The sequence below is a fragment of the Lepidochelys olivacea genome (genome assembly GCF_965140295.1).
Source record: "Lepidochelys olivacea isolate rLepOli2 genome assembly, chromosome: 7".
NCBI classification, from domain to species: domain Eukaryota; kingdom Metazoa; phylum Chordata; order Testudines; family Cheloniidae; genus Lepidochelys; species Lepidochelys olivacea.
This window is the reverse complement of record NC_140417.1, coordinates 88,816,308-88,838,507: the sequence shown is the minus strand read 5'-3', so window position 1 is coordinate 88,838,507 and position 22,200 is coordinate 88,816,308. Positions and strand designations below refer to the sequence as shown.

The 22,200-nt window shown below is 37.6% G+C and overlaps 1 protein-coding gene across 1 annotated transcript in view; it reads right to left on the bottom strand.

Moving 5' to 3' along the window:
* The window catches only part of PCDH15 (protocadherin related 15), a 772,236-nt gene that overhangs the window by 287,037 nt on the left and 462,999 nt on the right, over positions 1 to 22,200 (bottom strand). Inside the window, exons 12-14 of the mRNA XM_084633606.1 lie at positions 20,238 to 20,372; positions 17,386 to 17,535; positions 1,970 to 2,163 (exon numbers count right to left, since the gene is read on the bottom strand). Coding sequence (XP_084489732.1) covers positions 1,970 to 2,163; positions 17,386 to 17,535; positions 20,238 to 20,372 — 479 coding nt within the window. The remainder of the gene's footprint in view (positions 1 to 1,969; positions 2,164 to 17,385; positions 17,536 to 20,237; positions 20,373 to 22,200) is intronic.

Genomic DNA, 22,200 nt, shown 5'->3' with positions numbered 1-22,200 from the left:
ATTACCTAACTTTAAAGCCAAGTGAGTAATTACCAGACTTTTTCTTCTGTTGCCATCTGTCTGTCTTCGATAAACCTTGTCTAATCTCTGTCTAGTAGTTTTGGGTGATTCACTTAAGATGCCTGAGAGAGTCCTGATTTACTGCAAGTTCTGAACATCCACTCTCTGGAAGTCAGTTTTCCTTGCATGCAGCTCATGTTGGACACTCAAAAACTGAGGCATCCCAAATCACTAGTCTTTTTTGAAAAAAATATGTCATAAGTCTATAACAAAATAGATCAATGGAACTACAAGAAGTGAGATCTTAACTTGCTTTCAGCGAATATTGTAATAAGTAGCCTTTCTAATAGACGTAAGGAATTCATCCCCCAGCAGGATACCATTAATATATAGATCTTAGGGCACGTGTTAATAATTCTTTAAAGATTTGGTAAAGGGTTTATTACTCATGAAAATGTGCTGTAAAGAATGAAAAGTCTACCTTGGACCAAGGTGTAATGGACACCATGAATACTAAGAGAGCTAGCCTCTGAGTCAAATGCTTTAAATATTTTAACAACAACCTTAAAGATCTTCCTGTTCAATGCTAGTGGTCAAGGGAGAAACATCTGAGAATGAACTTCAATACCTACTTGGAATGGCATAAGTATTATTTGTATTTCAGAGCCAACTAATCAGGGACCCAGAGTCCTACGCACTATACAAATATATAAGACTACATGGTGTCTGCATCAAAGAGCTTACAGTCTCAATTGAAACATGGTGCAACAGAAGAATGTAACACATGATAAGAGGGAAGGGGAAACAAAATGTAAGAACAATAAGATCACATGTTTACAGAACTTAGTTTGTAAATAGTCTAATGGATGAGCATAGTCCAAGAATTTGGAAATATACAGTAATTTGGAATAAACAAATAACATCCAGCTCAATCTAGCCATCATAGTGTGCTGATTGCTTGCAGACTTAACAGCAGAAGTTGGTCTTGGGGGGCAGGGGAGAGGCATCTGGGTAAACTCACATGATGATATCTTTCTCTTACATTGACTGCCCCATTTGTGAATGTGAGAAACATCTGAGAGGTGCAGTTACACACGGCTTCTCCCAGTCCCCTTAATTGGAGAATGGACTTGTCACATTTTCAGCTCAAGGACGCCTTACTGGCATTGGGCCCAGAACATGTCATCTCAACCATTGTTATGTATTTCTCTACACCAATGGTGAAGTGCCAACATTTTTGCTTATTTTCAGTACACAGAATTCAAGAACAAAAGAAGCAGGAAAGTGGGACTGGATAGCTTTATTGGGGGACACAACAATCCTGAGCCAACCACAGACAACACACAAACTGCTCTGATCTGACAGTAGTCTGAGATTAGACATTAAATGACTTTGCTGGTGTGAATTTAGGTTTTAGTGGTGTGTACTTCATTATTTGCACAGCTTGCAATTTATGTGACAAAATAAGCGAAGTCCAGATGAACATGAATACTATAATACCTTGTCACCTAGGCAGAAGGCAGTTGCCAGCTGAGGGATCATTCTGAAGATACTATTATTAACCATTTCTGCATCACAGCAAGCGAAGTCCAGAAAAAAACAACATCTATCTTCCTTTCTTTCACTTTTAATTTTTCATACAAACAAGGACAGATAAAATTCAACAGGTAATAATTTAATTTTTAAAAGGAGACTATTTCATTCTCCTAGAATTGTGAAAGTTGTGAGCTGCAGAGAATATGCAAATAAGCCATGAAAATGCAAGACTTAGACTAATTTCTAACATAGTACTTATCAAAAAAAAAAGTTGAAGTGGGATCAACACACAAAATAGAGTAAATGGAAGCCATATCCCTCTGAATGCCAGATGCACCGCAGATTTTTAGGAATAAGAATACTCTGTGCTTCTTAAATTTAATTGCTGGGATAGACATAGGTTGAAAAATACTTTTATTATATAATTAATTACCTTCTCTGTGCAGGAGGAGCACTGTCAGATGCTTTGACAGTGAGAGCATAGGACCTCCCTACTGACAATACAACTCCTGGAGCGATGGTGATAAGGCCTGTTCGATCATTAATGATGAAGTCTCCCTGGTCCCCAGCCAGAATTCCGTATATGATCTGCCCATTTGGCCCTTGGTCTGCATCTATGGCACTGAGCTGCAATTGAAAATCAGAATGTAAATACTTAAGAATCAATTCCATTCTATTTTATTTTCTCTCAACAAGGGATCTTGCTTTGGAGAAGAAAATTTTCAAAGGAAGAAGAAACACTCTGCATCTACTCACTAAAAATATTGTCATAGGAAAATGTAATTTAAAATTAGAACATCATAAAATGAGTAAAAGAAAATCTTGCATCAGGAAAAAAAATCCAAAACAACCAGTCCTGAATTTAGGACTGCGAGTAAGCTACATGAAATCTAAGTATTAATGAAAGGCTAATTAATACAACACTGATGTTATTCTTTATTGATAGGAATTTCCACCACTTCCTAAAAATATCCCAACCAAACATGTTATTTACAAGAACAAAATAAATGTGTGAACTGGGGGTCTGAAGTTTATTCATGGAAAGGTTCCCTGCCTCTGTCTTCCTTAAAACTGTATTGGGATAGTGCTGTTGCTGCCAAAAATTATGATAGTCAAGTCTTGCATAAAAACCTGTTCATGTTAAGGTGGGGAACAATGGCATTATCATTTATGGGCAGTGGGACTAGGAGGTGTACCACAGACTGATTAGATAACCGAGTCCAAGTGAAATGATAAAGGTGCACATTCACACATATATCACCAAAAGAGAGAGAGAGATGCTATGCACAGGAAATCCAAAACCATTTATTGCAACTCTGTTTTTGACATTTTCCCCACAAAACTGTAAAGCTCCGATACCCAGGATGTGCAAGTTTAAGGTCAGATATCTTATGATCCATTAGGGCTAGAAATAGGAGTTTATGCCATTGGAAATGGTAGATTCCTATCTTTGTAATGAGATACACAGCAGCTCTTGCTTCTTACTCCTAGTGTATTACCAGTATATGATATGCACAGTCTCTGATATGAGATATAGGGAATGTGTGTTTTTTACCAAGTGCACTAAGATGATTTGGAACTACAGGCATATCCTGTATTGAATAGACATCATTATCATCGTCAATGCACTATATTCACACAACAGACATATATAGAACAAGTAGGCGATGTTTTCACTTCAGTTGCTTGTGATTCAGGAAGACTATATTTCTTGAGAACAGATCAAAAGTATGCACATTTTAGCATTTCTCTTTCCATATGCAGAATGAACAGATTATTCCATAAAAAGTACATAAATATTTATAAATAAATCAGTGGTGGTGCTCATCCCTGGAACTTTATATCAGACATTTAGAACAGCCATCTTAATTAACACCACATCCACAAAATGAAAAAAGAGGTATTGCATTCTGCTACACTCAGATGTGGGGAAAATAGTTGAAGTATCATTATTAAGCAGGTTTATTAGGTTAGTGCTTAAGGACCAATCAGGAATGGGGTCCCATTGTGCTAGGCACTGTACAAAGAGTGGCAGACAGTCCCTGTTCCAAAAAGTTTACAATCTAATAGACAAGACAGACACAGGGTGGGGGAAAGGGATATAGCACACAAGCAGAGTGAATAATGTAATGGCAGCAAACCTCACATTAGTTCCATGGTTTTGGGAGGTGAGGGGTTGAGGAGGGACGTGTAGTTAGGAATGGATCAGTTCAATAAAGTGAAGGGAGAAGGGACACTGAACAAAAGAGAGGTGGGGGGAACAGGGCTGGGGGAAGACTAAGAGGGGCAAGCATGGAGTTAAGCTGAGGAGGTGAAGAGACCGTGAGGGAGGGGAAAGGGGAGAGGTGGAGCAAACAGTCAATCAGCACAGTGCAGACAAACTTCAGTAAAACTGTAGGAAGTTCTCTGAAAGTCTCATGTCTCTTTGGCTGCCAGCCACAGAACATGTCCATCAGCTCACCTTCCTGAGTGAAAAGCGATGAAATGAAAGTGACAAAAAAACAATTTCACATCTTGATCCCCTGTTGCTCATGTTTGGTGTTGGGCAGCAGAAGGTATGAAGCATAATAGGCATCAGTTTGTACAGGAAAAGAACAGCAGGAGATATGGAAAACTGTAAGAACCCACACTAAGCAGCTCTTACTTAAAGTTCCTCTAAAGTTCCTCTGACTTTACTTCCTCTAAAGATTCCTGCTGGCCCATCTGCCTTCCTGCTTTCTTGCTCCCACAGCCCCTAATGCAGCCACAGAGTCAGCAAACATGGAGACAGGTTCAGGTAACTGTCTGGGAGCCAGAAATCCTCTTCTTTGCCCCTGCAACACTCAGTAGGCTGGCAGAAGCATATGTGGAGGTGGCCTCTTGCCAGCCTGTCACTCAAATCCTCTCCTGGATTAGAATATAATGTAACCTATTAATCAACATATTATTACGCTGCCAGCCCTGGTCATGCCACTGCAGTTCAGAGAATATTATTTACAACCTTAGCGCTATCTGCTCCCAAGACCCCTGGTGAAAGGGAGACAAGAAAAAGGAAAACACACACAGTATCAAACACACACAGTATCCTGCCACTAGAGCAAGCAGGGAGAGTACAACCAAAGATGTAGCGTGCATGATAATTACATTTACATATGATTCTAAGCTACAGGGAGTGAATAAAACACTAAGGGATGTAGCTTTCTTTCAGAATATTGATAGAGTACACAAATAGGCTCAGTGGCATATCAATTGTAATGTGCAGACAGAGGCACTTAGTCAAAACCAATACCCAAGTTCAGTATAGTATACATGCACTGAATTAGTTAATATGATAAGAGGAAATGATCTGGATGTATTGGTAGATCCGACATTCAAATTATGGATTCAGCATGCAGCAGGTGACAGAGGCTGTTACTGCTGTTGCACACTATGCTCTTTGTAGAATCAACCCTTTCTCAAGAAGCAACAATGGATTAAATAAGATAGTTATAATTAACTGTACCCTAGGTAAGATGCGCTGACTCTGAAATTAAAGTGCATTATTGTCTTCACATACAGTATAGCAATATAAGGTGCATTTCTAAGTGAACAAAGGTATGTTAAAGTTTTTTTAAAAATTAAAGTTCTATCATATTCAGCTCATTTAAAGTTTATTTTGAACTATCTTTGTGATACATACTTCATTCGAACAGACAAAGCTCTCCACAGCTTTTTTGTGAGGTAGCATGGTATCATACTCAGGTTGAATGTTTGAAATGTTTTTTAATAATGAAACCCTTCAATTGTTTTCAAAATAGTGAGCAACTCATGTTAGAAAGTCATTAAACAAATCAAAGTGTCACACACTGTCCTTGGAACACACTTCTCTAATTCTGTGCTTTCTTGCCAAATTCTGCATAGGACATCCTATAAACTGTGTAGTTTCATAACTGCTCTACATTCCATATGATGGTGCCTTTGGTGTTTCAACATAATACCCTGTGATGCTTAGATAAAGACAACACATCAAACAGCATCACATAAAATCCACTTTTTATACTCCCTTAGGGTTTGCAGAAGCACCTCCAGTGAAAAAGCACGGATGTGTCAGAGTTTTTTACATCTTAAACATCTCTCGAACTGCATATTCCTGTAATCAAATATTCTACATTTACCCTATGCAATTGCTCATAGTCATTAGCCTTCCAAAGAAAACTTACTATAAAAACTTGATGGCGTAGTCAAAGTGTTACAATACCCTTCCGCACTGAACACCAACAATAAAAACACACACAAAAAAAAGGAAAAAAAAATCCAAGGTCCTAAGTATTTAACTTCAGCAGTTGAGGCAGGACCAGTTTTTATTGTGACAGCATGAAAAGAGAAATCAGTTAAATATATAGATTAGTAAGGTTAATTAAATTTACAAAAAAGAGGCTTTGAAAATTTAAGTAATCTGAATAAAACTTTTAGGGCAAAAAGATATCTGAAAAGTAGAACTGAAGTCCAAGAACTGCTATCATAGTTTATAATTTTGGAAATTCAAATGACAGGTGATAGGGCTTCATAATTAACATGATTTGGGAAATATTTTAAAGTCAAAATATGTAGAAAAAGTAACAGACTAAATAGGATTTATTCTGCTTCCTCAAAATGTCTCTTGCATACAGTAACAGTAATTTTATTACCTTCAAAATGTAAGATTAATAATTTTAATAATAAAAATGACATGTATTCTGCAGCTACTCAACCCAGCAAGAGCTAGTTTGGTAACAGGCAAACGGAAAACTATAATAAGAAACATTATTAACATCACATCTTATAAAGCCATATACTTGATGAGTATAAAAACTCTGATCAATCTCAATCACTTTAAACTTAAAGGGAGGAACTGGACTATTCCATTTGACCCAGGTCCCTTTAGAAGTGACAGTTTCAGGGAACCAGTTATGAAGCTAATAAACATATGATCATCAACACTTCTATTGGTCCCGCATCTGTCATGAACTAACTTTCAGTCAAGTTGGTCTGAATCCCAAATGCCATACATGATTAGATCCTGCTGACCTAAATTGAATTGTACAGATATTATCTGCCAAACTGGTTTGTCTCCCAACATCCATATTTGGAATGATTGTTCCAGTCAAACAAGTCTGATTCTTCAAAGTCATATTTAATTAGTACAAATTTATTTTAGCATTATGGGTAATTTTATGAAAATTAGCATGTAAACAGTACAGCTGAGTCATTTGGAGCAATATGCCACTGAGGACTGCCATGACTGGGCTGTCAAAGCTCAGACAGCAACTATGCACATTTTTCATCTTTTCTTGGGCTCCCCCATGTAATTTAGCAATTGCTTCTGCAAGAAAAAAGTGCATATAATCCATTATATACTCCATCAAGTTATTGATTTGGACTAATCAAATGTAATACTAATTAGAGCAGAACAAACTACAATTAAAGCCCTGGTCTTAGACACACAATTTCACATAACCCCTTTCCATTCCAACCAATCACTTTGAACCTTAGCTCAAGTTTACATACTACTGCATTTCTTGATGTATGTAGAGAAACCTGATTTTACAAAGGTTTCAAAGAGTATGCAATACATTTTAAAATCAAAGTGTCATAAAAATTAATTTTGACTTTAATAAAAATTCAGACCTGGGACCAGATATGAATTTTATTTAATGTGGACATTCATATATTCAGGGTTTATCTGTACTTGAAATAAAACATTTGAAATGTGCTTTGGGGACCAAATTTTCTCTTACCTTATATCTAGCTTCTGATTCTCTCAATTGTTTGCATTTAACAGCTTATCTACCTTGTGCTTAGAAACTATTCTGCAGGAATGCCACACACAGGTGTCTGTAAACAAGTACAGGCAGAAAACTCTAGGTGCATTTTTACAGGATATTTTATGGAAATTTAGCTGCAAATGCTCACAAGATTCATTGCAAGATGTAAGTTTAAGAAATCAACAGGAACAAAGACATGGCACATTGCAAATACAAAAATGTATAATTTACAATACAGGATATGAAAATTTGGTCTTTAAAAAAGATTCTTAACAAATTGTCAGTACTTAGTGTGCACTGGATTGCAAAATCCTACTTTACATATTGTCTGAGATATGTGTGCTAAATGAAAAAATGATGATTGTTTAGAAGATAGGGAGTTAAATCTCAAGCATGTCACATTTTAGGGCAGGTCTACACTACAGCAGGGATCGATGCATTGAGATCGATCCACCAGCGGTTGATTTAGCGGGTCTAGTAAAGACCTGCCAAATCAACTGCAGATCGCTCTCCAGTCAACCCCTGTATTCTACCCCGACGAGAAGAGTAAGGTAAGTCGACAGGAGATTTTCTCCCGTTGACCCCCCGGGGTGTAGACCCTGCGGTAACTTGACTTAAAGTACGTCGCCTCCAGCTATGTTATTCACATAGCTGGAGTTGCGTAGCGTAGGTTGACTTACCACGGTAGTGTAGACATAGCCTAAGATGATGACAAGACAATTCATGAAGAGATATAAAAGAGTTAATTTTATTAATTTTGTAAATAAAATTAGCTGTCATAGAACTAATAATACTCTTTATGACCATTTAAACTGCAAGCAAGAGACCTGCAATGCAGATGTTTCCACATGCAGATCTATTAATGTGCTACCATTCCTGATCTTCAGCAACATGTCTGGCCACCATGACCATGCATGGCAAGGAGTATGGTGTTTTTGTGCCACATGACAAGCAGGAGCTAGGACTGGACCTCTAAAAACATTTTTAATTCTCACCTGAAGCAGGATTATTTAATGTCTCCAGAGGTGAACAACTAATGCACTAATCCAGTGGTTCTCAATCTTTCCAGACTACTGTACCCCTTTCAGGAGTCTGATTCATCTTGCATACCCCCAAGTTTCACCTCACTTAAAAACTACTTGCTTACAAAATCAGACATAAAAATACAGAAGTGTCAAAGCACACTATTACTGAAAAACTGTTTGCTGTCTCATTTTATCATATTCTTATAAAGCAATTGGAATATAAATATTGTACTTACATTTCAGTGTATAGAGAAGTATAAACAATTCATTGTCTGTATGGACTTTTAGTTTGTACTAACTTCGCTAGTGCTTTTTATGTAACCTGTTCCAAAACTAGGCAAATAGCTAGATGAGCTGATGTACCTCCTGCAAGACCTCTGAGTACCCCCAGAGGTACATGTATCCCTGGTTGAGAACCAGTGCATTAATCCACTCCCCTACTTATCCTCCTTTTCTTTTTACCCATAGACATATTTAACTGTTATTATGACAATGTACTGTAAAGTCTTCTGAACATGGACATATCAGAATGATACAGTCCTCTAATAAAAAATAGGGAGAAATTAACATAAACAGAAAAAATAAAATTGGTTACTTTTGTTTCATACATTTAAAATACAGTTTCAGACAAGAAAAGCAGAGCATACTTTTCAAGGGTAGCTCAGGAGTTATTCTGTAAACAGAATAAAAATACAATACAAAAATACAATAAAGATCCCTTTTGTGGCTTTCAAAGGCCAAAAAAGTTTTTGGCCCCCGAAGGCAAATTTATACAGAGATCTAGCATTTTTGTTCCTCAGCTCTGTCATTTTCTTGGTTACTGTTCTCTGTTCCTTGCTGATTTCTTTCCTGTACATTTGCTTCATTTTATTTCCAATATATGTTATATATAAAAATAAAGATATGTCTAATTAAATAATGACATGGTGTGAATCATTTACATTATCTTTTAAAGTATAATTTTATCACAGAACTACACACTCCATTTATTAATATGCAACTCATTTAATCATCTGAGTTATGATAGACAAACATTACTAATAGCAATGGTAATGATGGCAGATAGAACAGAAAAACCTACAAGAAAATTAACCCCGCCCACCAAAGTTAACCAGTATACATTTAGGCTATTTTGTGAAGTTAAGTCAAAATAATAATCATGCTTCATTTTTAACTACCCACATAGTTATCAGTATTAAAATCAAAACAATAGATTTATTTAATTGCTAATTTCTCAGCTGTGGAATGTTGTACAGTTCCTAGAAAACCAGACATAATGGTCTGATAAAAATAAATTCTCAAGACGGACAGGACATTAAATCTATCTCATACAGCACAAATAATTATTAAAAAAAATACCAAAATGACAACTATTCAAAATACCCGACCCTCAACTGGAAGAGAATAGCATCAATCCTACAAAACAGTTTTAAGATTACAACTCTTAGGACAGACATCCGAAATAAAAGAAATTCTGACTTGGGAGTAAGGCAAACACTACCACACCCATCTCTATTGAAGAGATAGTTCTTAATTCTTTGTTTTGAATGCTCTTCCCCTCTTCCTATCTGCAGGCAGATGGGAACCGGATTTATGAAAGTGGCAAGTTCCTCCGCTGCAGTACTCTCTTCTTTTCTAGCAATTCTGTAGAAGCTATGCTGTAGGGGATCCACAAAGCCAGACAGGTCAGGTTACAGTGCAGGAGCCAAATTACTCCCTCCACCAAGCCCACTGAGAAAGCCAGCAGACGTCTCTATAACCAGAGACTATTCATTTCCAGTGAGTTGCCCCTCCAATTGAATTAAGGGATATGGAGCAGGGGGCATCAGAGCTGGTTCAGAGGTATAGGGTTTCTGTGAGGATGACCCTGTGGCTCTTGTGGATCCCCAGAAATCCATCTAGTTCTTGAGCATGCATCATGGCTTCTTCCACAGGGGTATGGAAAACCCACTGCTTCCTCCCCTTCCACCTCCCACAGAAGTAAATCTATGAGTTTAACTTGTAATGAATGTATTCTCTCCGATGCAGTTACCCTTCAGTAGGGCAGAACAGTGCTCTGCATTTTTTTAAGGATTCAAGGGGGGGTAGCAAATATGAAATTCATTAAATTAACTACCCGCATACTTATCAGTATTAAAATCAAAATGATTTCCCAACAAAATAGCAAATTCACAAGTAGAAATGTGCTTTCAAGTACTTTTAATTTCAGTCTATGGTATTTACAAATACAAAAAAAATCTCATTTTTTTTTGTGCAGAAACCTCAGTTTCTCTTTATTTTTTGGATATTCAATGTTCCATATCCCAGGCTTTGGTGAACTTACACTTGGTGCAGCTTGAGCTACTATAAAACTGCACTGGCAGAACCAGTCCTATAGGGACTCTTCCACTGACAGAGATATGGCAGAGCTGTAGGTGTCCCATGTAGTGTCTGGCATGGGAGGAAGTAGGGGAGAAAGCAGAATTTCCCTGTGCTGGGAATCCTCACCACCCTAGGGAAGTGGCAAGTTACACATTTAGGGCTGGTCTAAGATCCCTTTGGCACAAAGCTGACCTTAGCAAGGGCCACAAATGCAGCCCAGATTTTACTTATTTGTTTAATCATAGTACAACAACACTCTTTTGGCTTTCAAACTTTAAAAGCAAACTAGTCATTTTATGAAAACAAACTAATACATTGGAGAAGGAATTAGCATTTTTGTAGAAGGACTAAGTGTTTTATAAATTAATCCTTTTATTAATTATCTCTCTAATGCAATCGAATTAGGGAACATAGACATCCTTTGCTTATGTGTAAATTACTATCCAATTACACAGACTCAGTGAGGTCAGTGCTGCCTTTTCAGACCTACTTTCTCTGACTGGAGTAAGTGGTTTCACTGACTAAACAAATTCAACCTGGGTCATTTTCCTTTTGAATCATAGCTGAGCATCATCTCAAAGGAGATAAGTGTCTTAAAATATTCTAAAGCAATTAGGAGGTGGTGCTATAGAATGAAATGCTTTGTCACATGTACATGCAAATAAGTACAAACAGTTTAATTATGTACATACAGATGAGTATACAGGATAATTATTTCATTCAAAATCAAAGTTCAGAACCAATTATGATGGGATCAGAGACTGGAAATCAGAAGTGATGCAAGGCCTGGAGCTGCAATAAACCAGACAGCTATATGGTTGCCCAGACAACTTTCTGGGGCACCCTTTAGGGTTAAATAGTAAGGATGGGGCAATCAGAGGCAGCAGGGTGCTGTTGCTCTGGCCCCTTTGGGTGGTACTTCCCATGACACCTAACCTCCACAGTTCTCCTTGGAGGTGACTCTGCATAACCTCCCAGTGATGATATAGGAATGTCAGATAGCTGTCCTAGGAACTGCAGACCTGGGTTCTAGTCCTTCAGGTCCTTATAATAATTAACTCTGTAAAAGCAAGTTTATCTTATAGTATGGGAGTTTCATATCATATATAAATTATGGGAGCTTTTTGTTTCCCCAAGAACTCCCAAGATGACCCTCTTGTACTATAAGAACATACTTCTGAGGTCACATTCCAATGCATATAATAAAAAAAAACACCGATAATACGCACAAAGCTTTTTCACACAATTACTTAACTTTCATCAAATTTAATAAATAATACAAGAAAATAATTGTATACACTAATTTTTATCCTTCTATTGCATTCATAAATACACCTATAGTTTACATTAAACAAAAGTAGATTTCACTTTTATGATACCTAAATCTTGTGTTTTACTTTAGTGATGAAAAGAAGGTACCAAAGAGCATGTAACTGACACTTTAATCCAGTTTTGAATTGCCACATTTAAATAAGAAAGTTAGACTAGGATTTTTCAAAAGATCCTAAAGAAGACAGGTGCCTAAATCCCACTGAAATTCAAAGGAGGTTGCATGCCTAACACCATTTGGTTCCTTTGAAATTCCCAGTTTGCAACTTTATATTTACATACAGATGACAGAGCTAAACAAGCATTAAACAATCTATTGCTTCGGGGAAAATATCAAGAAAAATATTAAGCAAGAAAAATAACCCTGAAAGATATGTCAATGCATGGAAATATAGCTGTAAAGTTATTTTCTAAACCCAAAATAAAACTTGTGATAGAGTAATGAAAATAAATCACTTTGGTTGATTTTTTAAAAAATATCATTTCAAACACCCTTCCTGCTCTTGTTTTTCATCACCGGCAGAAAATAGAAAGAGCAAGACCACACAGGGAAGACCACTTTCCCACACAGCCTTGTTTTTACTTATTGTTTTCAAAGAAAAGGAATAGTACTGTCTGTCTTTCACAGTGACAATGTATTAGCATGTTTTAAGAAGCTTTGTTTCCTTACCTTATAAAGTATAACATTTTATCTTTTGACATAGATATGGTACAAATTAGAAAATTGCAGAATTAGTTACGGCCAGTGTGACATCATCTGATAAACTATAACTATATAGATCATTGTTGCAATCACTATTATATATTTGCAACAAATCTTGTATAAAATGTGGCATGAAAGATATCTATAAAAAGTTTATGATTGGCTGGTTATGATTATGCTATCGGTATGCACATATCATTTTTGTATTTCAAGTTATGAATATTGGCTCTATACTTGGATTTTAAATGTTTGCTCCTGGAGTAACGCCCATGAAATAGTTAGCCAGCCCATCTTGGAGGGACTATTCAAACTGAGTGGCCCATCAAAAGTACACTTAAGTCATAATAGCCGATGGGAGACACCCATCTACACTGAGTGGACTGTCCTATAAACTTTCTGTCTGGAATATAGGTAATGGCTTCCTGCAGTGACTGAGTGAAATTGGGCTTGAACGTGTGACTTGCCAATGTGACTCCAAACACTATCTGGTCACCTGTGCCATGGGTTTCCCTCCACATGGCAGAGGATATAAATGGTCCTGGAAACCCCTCCATTTTGCCTCTATCCTGCTCTAGCCTCTATTGTGCCCAAACCTCTGGATTATGGACTATACTAATGGAAGCATTCTAACCAAGGGACTGAGGTCCTTCCAATGATTTGGAAGCAGCCAGCGACTTGATTTAAACCAGCAATTTATTCCATCATTACAACAAGCCTAAACCAAGAACTTTGCCATTACTGTATGCATTTGAGTCTCTTTCTTTCTTTCTATAAATAAACCTTTTGATTTTAGATACTAAAGGATTGGCATCAGCATGATTTCTGGGTAGGATCTGAGTTATATATTGACCTGGGTGTGTGGGTGGTCCTTTGGTATCATTGTAAAGAACCACTCACCTTTAAATCCAGTGCTTTTGGTGGTAATAGGATTGGGATGCCCACGGAAACTGCTTTAATGACTTCTTGTTAGCTAGTGTGGTGAAACAGAAGTTTACTTTTGTTGCTGGTTTGATATATCCAATGGGGATTAGCCACCAGTTTTGGGGTTTATCTGCCTTATATCTCAGCAGTTCGTCCTGAATTTGGCATCCTCAGTTGTGACCCACTGAGGCACGGTTACAGCCAGTTCTCTGAATTTCAGGGGATTTTATCCCAGTGGATCCCTTGCAGGATTTTTAACATCTTCCTAATGTGCCAGTATCTAGATTACAAAACTGAGACAGAGAATGACCTGCCAAATTTCCAAAGTTTAGCTTTATATTCCATGGTTAGGTACGAGGTATATCCCTATACACATCAGCGCTGGTCTTTCAAAAAATTACGTTGTGTTTTATCATACCTGTTAGGATATTCAGGACTGTCTGTAAAGGCCTATACTCAAAGAATGTAGGTGTATTCTTATCACTTAGCTAGTTCTAGAGGTATAAAAGAGAGAATCAAAATCACTGTCTGACTGTATAAGGCCTTTTCTCACTGTGACAGTCTGAGGCCCTGTTCTTAGGCTAAGGCCTTTGGCTCAGCAGCAGAGGCAGCCATAAACTGGGAAGCAAACGGTCACATCCTCACATTCCAAACTAGGCACATTGAAATAAGGTGCTATTGGGCTGTTAGAAATACAATCCTGTCCTATCACCTCCAGAGAAAGGGAAATGCCTAGAAAATGTAAAAGGAAACTTAGTTTGATAGCGTCCTATCTGGCAAGAACTCACTTATCATTAGCTGGGATGTGAAATCCTCATTTCTGTGTTGTTTTGTCATTATAGTTCCCACTTTGCTAAATCTCTGTCTGGTTCTGTGATTGTTTCTGTCTGCTGTATAATTAATTTTGCTGGGTGTAAACTAATTAAGGTGGTGGGATACAATTGGTAACAATATGTTAGGATTGGTTAGTTAAAGTTCAGTAAAATGATTGATTAAGGTATAGCTAAGCAGAACTCAAGTTTTACTATATAGTCTGCAGTCAATCAGGAAGTGAGTGGGTGTGCGTGGGGGGGGAAATGGGAACAGGGAATGGGGGTGGGGAAATTGGAATCATGTTTTGCTAAGGGGAGGAAATGGGAACAGGGACACAAGTAAGGCTCTGTGGTGTCAGAGCTGGGAAGGGGGACACTAAGGAAGGAAACTGGAATCCTGCTTGCTGGAAGTTCACCCCAATAAACATTGAATTGTTTGCACCTTTGGACTTCGGGTATTGTTGCTCTCTGTTCATGCGAGAAGGACCAGGGAAGTAAGCGGGTGAAGGAATAAGCCCCTAACAATACCAATACATACATGTTTCTTATTAAAGTGATCTGTAATTTGTACTAAGTTTGCAAGATATTTAGGACAAATGTTCCTTTTGTAGTGCACAGATTACTTGGGTTACAGTGCAGGGCAACTGCACCTGTATGTCCATTCAGTGGCCCAGGAAAGGCACCACTCCTTGGAGAATGCAGTTTGAACTACTATATGCATACCTTTCCAGAAGGATTGCTTCAAAGGGTTGTTAAGAAAGATAGTACATTAGCATTCCCCCCTCCGTACTAGAGAAGATACACACAATGCCACAATAGTACATACATAGCTGCATTTTTAATACAATATACCGCCAAAGGCATTAACCCTAATTCAATAAGGTTTAACTTAATTCAATAAAGTTCAGTCAAGATATTGCAGGAAATCATCAGTCTCACAGCTTATACATACAGTGTGCAAAATAGCAAAACTGAACTCTGCAATGTGGCTTTGACAAGAATTTTGCAGGCACCACAGTATACTCCCGTTTTTCTGAAACCCTGTTATCCAAACCTCTGCATTATCCAAATGCCTTCCTTGTCTCCCAGCACAGGATACAGCCCCTCTGTAGCATGTATTGCATGCTGGGAGACAAGGAAAGGATTCAGATAATGTGGAAGTTCAGATAATTGAGCAGGGACTCCAGGCCAAGACTGAGAGGAGGATGAGCCCCTAGCCACAGGGAAGCCACCCTGCTGCTGAATGGCTCCTGCCATCTCTATTATCCAAACAAAATCTGTGCCCCGCATGTTATTTGGATAATCGGAAGTATACTGTATTTGGTTGTGCTGATTCTCTCATTCTTACAAACCCCATAAAGGAGCAGAGAAAAAGGGCAGCAGAAGAAAGAGCACCAGCATAAGTTTAAACAGCTGTGTTGCACTGGTGCAATGCATCTACATTAGGGGTTTACATTGGTACACATTTCCCTAATGTAGACAATCCTTAAGTTCCATTCAGTTGAATTTGTACAAACTCATTAAAGGCAATGAGACTGGAAAAAAGTCACTGACAGCATAATTGAAAACAAAAGTGCTTGTGGATGGGTGTTGAACACTGAAGGTGAAATCCTTGACTCATTTGTCCTGTAGAACCGTTATTGTGAACATGAAACAACTAAGCTTGATTCTAAGATCCTAGAGTAAGTTTGCAGAACTTGCTTTGAAAAAAAAATCTAGAACTTTAACCGAGCATATTTGATACAGAAATCATTGAGGTTGACAATTAACATGGAAATCCACAGTGTCACTTTTCACTTTCCAGTCACTTTACAGACCAGACCTGCTCTTTAAGCCTCACAGAACCTTGTGAAGTAGATATTTTACAGATGGGAAAACTAATGCAGAGCGAGGCCAGATGACTTTCCCATGTATATATAGCAAGTCAATGCAGATCAAGGAATACATTCTGAGAGACTTGACATCTACTCCATTTCTTAAACCACATTCCCTCCCTCATGAATTCAACTACCAATTATATTTACCAAAAAGGTTTTTTTTACCACCCTCTCCATTCCCCTTGCCTATTGATCTTTACTAAGCACCTTTTTGTCTTGTTGTGATCAATTTAAACTGCAAGTATTTAGGGGCAAAGACCATGGATAAATTTTGGCCCCACTGTCATCAGCTGGAGTTTTGCCATTGATTTCAATAAGGCCAGGATTTCACTCAATGTTTTACTCACTATTTAACGTGCTTTATACAAATGTTAAACAATAAACAATACTTTCTCCTCTTTTCTTCTACTATAAACAACATTTCTCAGGTCTAACAGTGCACTACAATGCGAATAATACAGTCATTGGCATGGACTGAAAAATGAATGACCATTGTACATCTGACTCTCATTAAAAGGCAAGTTAGAAATATTTCTGGATAATTCATAATAATGTGCCTATCCACATACAGGTTTTATTTGGGACTATATGTGGAGTTGTCAACATGCAGGAGAATAATTGCTTTTGTGACAGTTCACATCTCATCAGAAGCTGGAAAGTTTAGGAGAATATCTATTTGTGCAAGATTTCTAACTCCAAAATTTTGATTAAGTGGCAGATAAGCAGCTGAATTTTTGGCATATTATTCAAAACATACTAAGCTACGAAGTTTTTGAGGTTCACAATTGTTAATTTTTTAATGACATATATCATTATTTAAATGGGGGAAGACACATACACTTCATTTCTGCCTCTCTCTCCATGCATCTGAAGAAGTGGGGCTTTTACCCACAAAAGCTTATGCTCAAATAAATCTGTTAGTCTTTAAGGTGCCACCATACTCCTTGTTGTTTTCATTTCTACCTGTTTTCAGTATACGTACAATTAATATTAACTTCAAAACTGCATATTGCTAGCAAAGAATTGTTCAACACAGCTAGATAAAAGGCATGAGGTTACCTGTATAATGTTTTCCCCAGGCCTCATGTCTGTATAAATCTTGACATTGTATGATATGTTGGAGAAGGTTGGCGAGTTATCATTTGCATCAATCACCAGGATATTGACTATAACTGCGGTACTCTCCTGTACACCATCAGAAGCTGTCATCTTCAAAGGAAAAAAGAATACAGAAAAGCACTTTAATGGGGTAGAATTAAGACAAATGCAACTAAGAATAAAATGAACTCTTGCAAGTAAAATCCATTTGTCTTTTTATGTTCAATCTGGCATGTTTTGGCACCTACCAGAAAAATCTGTATACTTATCTTACTAGACTACCCATATGATGATACCATGGGAATTCAGCTGAAAAGAAGCAATAATGTACTGAATAATGAAACAGAAAAGAGAGTGTAAATATATGCAGTACAATGCCAGAGGACCTGCAATGTGAGACCTCTATTAATCCAGCATTTTCAAATAATCTCACTTTAGCCCAAACCTGCAACAAGCTCAGTACCATTATCTCCCACTGAGATCAATGGGGTTTGAAGGAATTCAGCACCTTCCAAGAGGCACTTGGGATCTTGCAGGATTGGGTTATACATACACACTAACTTTCATTGAATCTCCCATACATGTATGCTTTCTCAATGTCAGCAAGAGCACAGGGAGGTGGCAGAGAGTAGTGGGAAAAATCCTACTTTCAGCCCATTTCCTCCTTCCCCCCAGAACAAGTACATCTCAGGCAATGGGACATTGCCTTTTCACATTACCCTGGTACTGTTTTTTATCTTGACCTGGATGAACCATCCTCTGGTAGTGAGAGGTTAGTTCAGTCTCAGCGTCTATTCAATACTTTGCCTCTCTCCTGACAATGGCCCCAAACTGTATGAAATAATCCTAAATAAGATGGTGGTGATTATTATAATTTCCTATTTGTATTACTATTGTGCCATGAGGCCCTGAGACTGGTCTACATTGTGCTACGCACAGTGCACCCACAAGTTAGACCAGTGGCTGTCAACCTTTCCAGACTACTGTACCCCTTTCAGGAGTCTGATTTGTCCCACATACTCCCAAGTTTACCTCACTTAAAAAACACTTGCTTACAAAATCAGACCTAAAAATACAAAAGCGTCAGAGCACAGTTACTGCAAAATTGGTTACTTTCTCATTTTTACCATATAATTATAAAATAACTCAATTGGAATACAAATACTATACTTACATTTCAATGGATAGTATATAGAGCAGTATAAACAAGTCATTGTCTGTATGAAATTTTTGTTTGTACTGACTTTGCTAGTGCTTTTTTATGTAGCCTGCTGTAAAACTATGCAAATATCTAAATGAGTTGATGTATTCCCTGGCAAACCTCTGTGTACCCGCAAGGGAATGCATACCCCTGGTTGAGAACCACTGAGTTAGACAATCCATGTCTCAAAAAAAAAAATCTGAATAGACAAGACAAAGGATAAGGAAAAGGAAAAATTATTTTACAGAGGCAGAATTGAGGCACAAAGATAGAAGTGATTTCCCAAAGTCAAATAAAAAGTCCATGATAAAGCCAGGAACTGAACTCACACCTACCAAGTCCCAGCCCAGTGCCTTAATTACTTTCCCATCCTGTGTTCTTTACTATTTAGAGGGGCAGATTCTCACTCTTTCTGTGCTCGCTTTGCATTGCTCAGACAATCCAAAGGGACCAGACATTCACTGTAACTCCCCTGCTGGGGATTCATGTGATCTGAGGAGCACCCCAGTGGTTTTAGAGCCAGTTCCTATTTTGCTCTTCCACAACACCTGGCACAAAATACCTCAGAGTATCAGGCAATAGGAAAGGAATGATTGTTGAAGCCTTGGTTTTGTCCCAAGTTTCCTAATAAAGCTCAGAGGCGAAGTATATAGCGTAAGTGACTGGGCTGCTGTCTCAGAAACTCTGGAAAAATGTATATATTCTCCCTCAATCTTCTTGTAATTGCAGGGAATTTTAAATAGTTTCTGGTTCTCTATACTTACACCAAACCAGTACTGGTTTGAAGCTAAATGAATTTCTATAGCCCAGAACTGTGTAGGGGAAGATTTTTTCATCAAATGGATACTATGAGCATGTGTTTATTGGTCAAAATTAAGGATATTATTAATAATTAAACCATCAAACTAGCAATGTTGTCAATATGAGCAAGATGTGGAAAGGAAACCAGCATTTGAAAATAATCTCACTTTGGACCCAAACCTGCAAAGAACTGCATACCTTTAGCTCCCGTTGAAATCAATGGGAATTGAAGTAATTTGGCACCTTCCAAAAGGCACTTGGTATCTTGCAGGATTTGGTTGAACATACACACTAGAATTTCCTAAATTTCTCTGAACCGCTCACACATTTATGCCTCCTCAATGTCAGCAAGAGAGCAGGGAGGTTGCAGTGAGTAGTGGGAAGTGGGAATTTCAGCCCTCTTTACCTACCAGATAGATGCCTAGGTAAATGGGAGAAGTAAGCTATTTTATTAAAAAGGATGAACTCCTCCTTCACCTAGATCCAGGGAGGAACAAGGAAGAGAGCAACTCTGAGTCAGACTTCATTCCTTGGTCTGTTCCTTGGGTGCTACAGCTACACACTACATCTTATTCAAGACAAATTATAAAGTAATGATCTAGCCCCTAAATGATTCCTATCCTCCAAGTGAGCATTAATTTGTGTATGAGAGAGAGCAGAGGACAGCCTATTCAAAAGCATATGTTCTGTTTTATTTTTTCTCTGTCATATCAAAACATTCTGTTTGTAAATACCATATTGGCTTTTTCAACATTAAAATGCTATAATACCTGAGCAGTTCCTGGTGTGTTTTTGAAATAATATTGCTTACCGAGAAGGTGTATAGCTGCTGGAGCTCTCTATCAACTGGTTGGAGTAAGGTGAGGTAACGGGTTATACCAGTCTGAGTCACAGTGAAAAATGTATTATAATCATTTAGGAAAAGACGGAGCTGTGGATCCTTTGTCTTCAAAGAAAAGAAATAAATATTTATTAATATGTAATATATATGTAAATATTCAAAAATCATGCAAGCATTAATTATAGAGTAAATGAGCAGAATTATTATTATTATTATTTATTTGTATTACTGTGGTGCCTCTCAGCCTTTGTGCTAGGTGCTGTACAAACCAAAAGATGGTCCCTGCCTGAAAGAGTTTACAATCCACAGTACCATTACTGATAGAGTCTCTAAAACAGCAAAACACCCTAAATTGCTTTCATTAGCCCGCTTTTAAAATGTAATATTCTGAAAAAATATTTGAAAATAAATTTAAAAAATTTAGGGAACCTCCCCCCAAAAAACATTTAAAAAAAACACAAAAAACCCCTAATAAAATAGGGTGATAACATTTTGACTTTTAAACAGATAATTCTTAAAACTGCATTTTACTTTATCAAGATAAAGATTCTAATCTCTGATTCATAGCATTTGTCCTCATAGCATATCTTGAGAAATCTTCCCATTTGCTTAGTGCAGCAATAAAATGTTCAGATAAACAATGTCTACCACATGCTGAAGATTAGTATCTGGTTGTTGCAGAAACTCTGTAGTACAAAACATTCAGGCATATCCTTGTATATCAGAAGAAAAAAAACATTTATACACAGATAAAAATAAGGATAATTACTTTGACCATAAATGAAAATAAACCTCAGAATCTAGAAACACTATAGTTTAATATTCATTTTGATTTTGAAATAACATTTTTAGGAAATGTATGTGATATATTTGGCAGCTCAAGACTTCTCTAAACAGTCTAGTAGGGAAAATTCCCATGCTTTGAATTCCCCATCCTATGAAGTTTAGCAGCTGTGCAGATGCAATTTAACTTGAATGTGCCAAAAGGTATGAGTAGGTTTAAAAGACATACTAAACGACTGACCTGGAACTTACCCTAGTTTGTATTCCTTTACATAGCTTGAGTAGATAATGGTTATTTCAATGGTGTGGGGAAAAGCAACAATAACCCTTTCCAGAGAAGAGGCCGTCAGACTGCACTTTGGAACAGACAGGACACCGACTGTCTGAAAAAGGGACAGACTAGAACTGCCATGAGAGAGCGTCAGAAAGGGCCATATTCCCTATCAAAAGTTACTCAAGAGATGTGATGTTTAATGGCAAGAACCTGTGGATTAGCTCTTTAGCAACCAGCATAGCTTGAGAGTGGGGGGTCTATAGGAAGCTGCAAAAGGGGCTTTAAGTACATTGTGGATCCCTGATCCTCAGGCTGCTGGATGACAGGTCTGTCTTGAGGAACAATTTAGAGCAACCTTAGGAGGGCACCAAAACTCTGGCCATGGAGACAGCCCTACTTTGGAGCAGGGAACAACACAATCATGCCCAATCTATGTCAGTTGCAGATTCCCCTAGACCAGAGGAACCCCTAATTGGTTAGTTAAGCTATCTTTCTATGCATTTTTTGCTGTTGCAATGACACAAAACCAGAGGAATGGGCACCTTTTATTTAACTATGTATCTAACCTGCTACACTGATTTTACTGGATCTTTTGCAGTTACTATGTATTGCAATTAACTTTTTAAACACTTTAATTTTATTTTCTCTCCGATTTTTTGAAAATAAATGCCCCTTTGATTTTTATATAATCTGACTGGAACCTACTAAGTGCTTTTTAAATTTGGGACACACTACCTCTGCTATTTTTCAGCATGGCTACTAGTTACCTGAGTTCATTTCTTGAAGTAGATAGGAGAGATTATGGCAAGGGCTGCTATGTGACTGATCAGAATAGAAAATGGATGTTAAGTTAGAAAATTAGTCACACAGAAATTG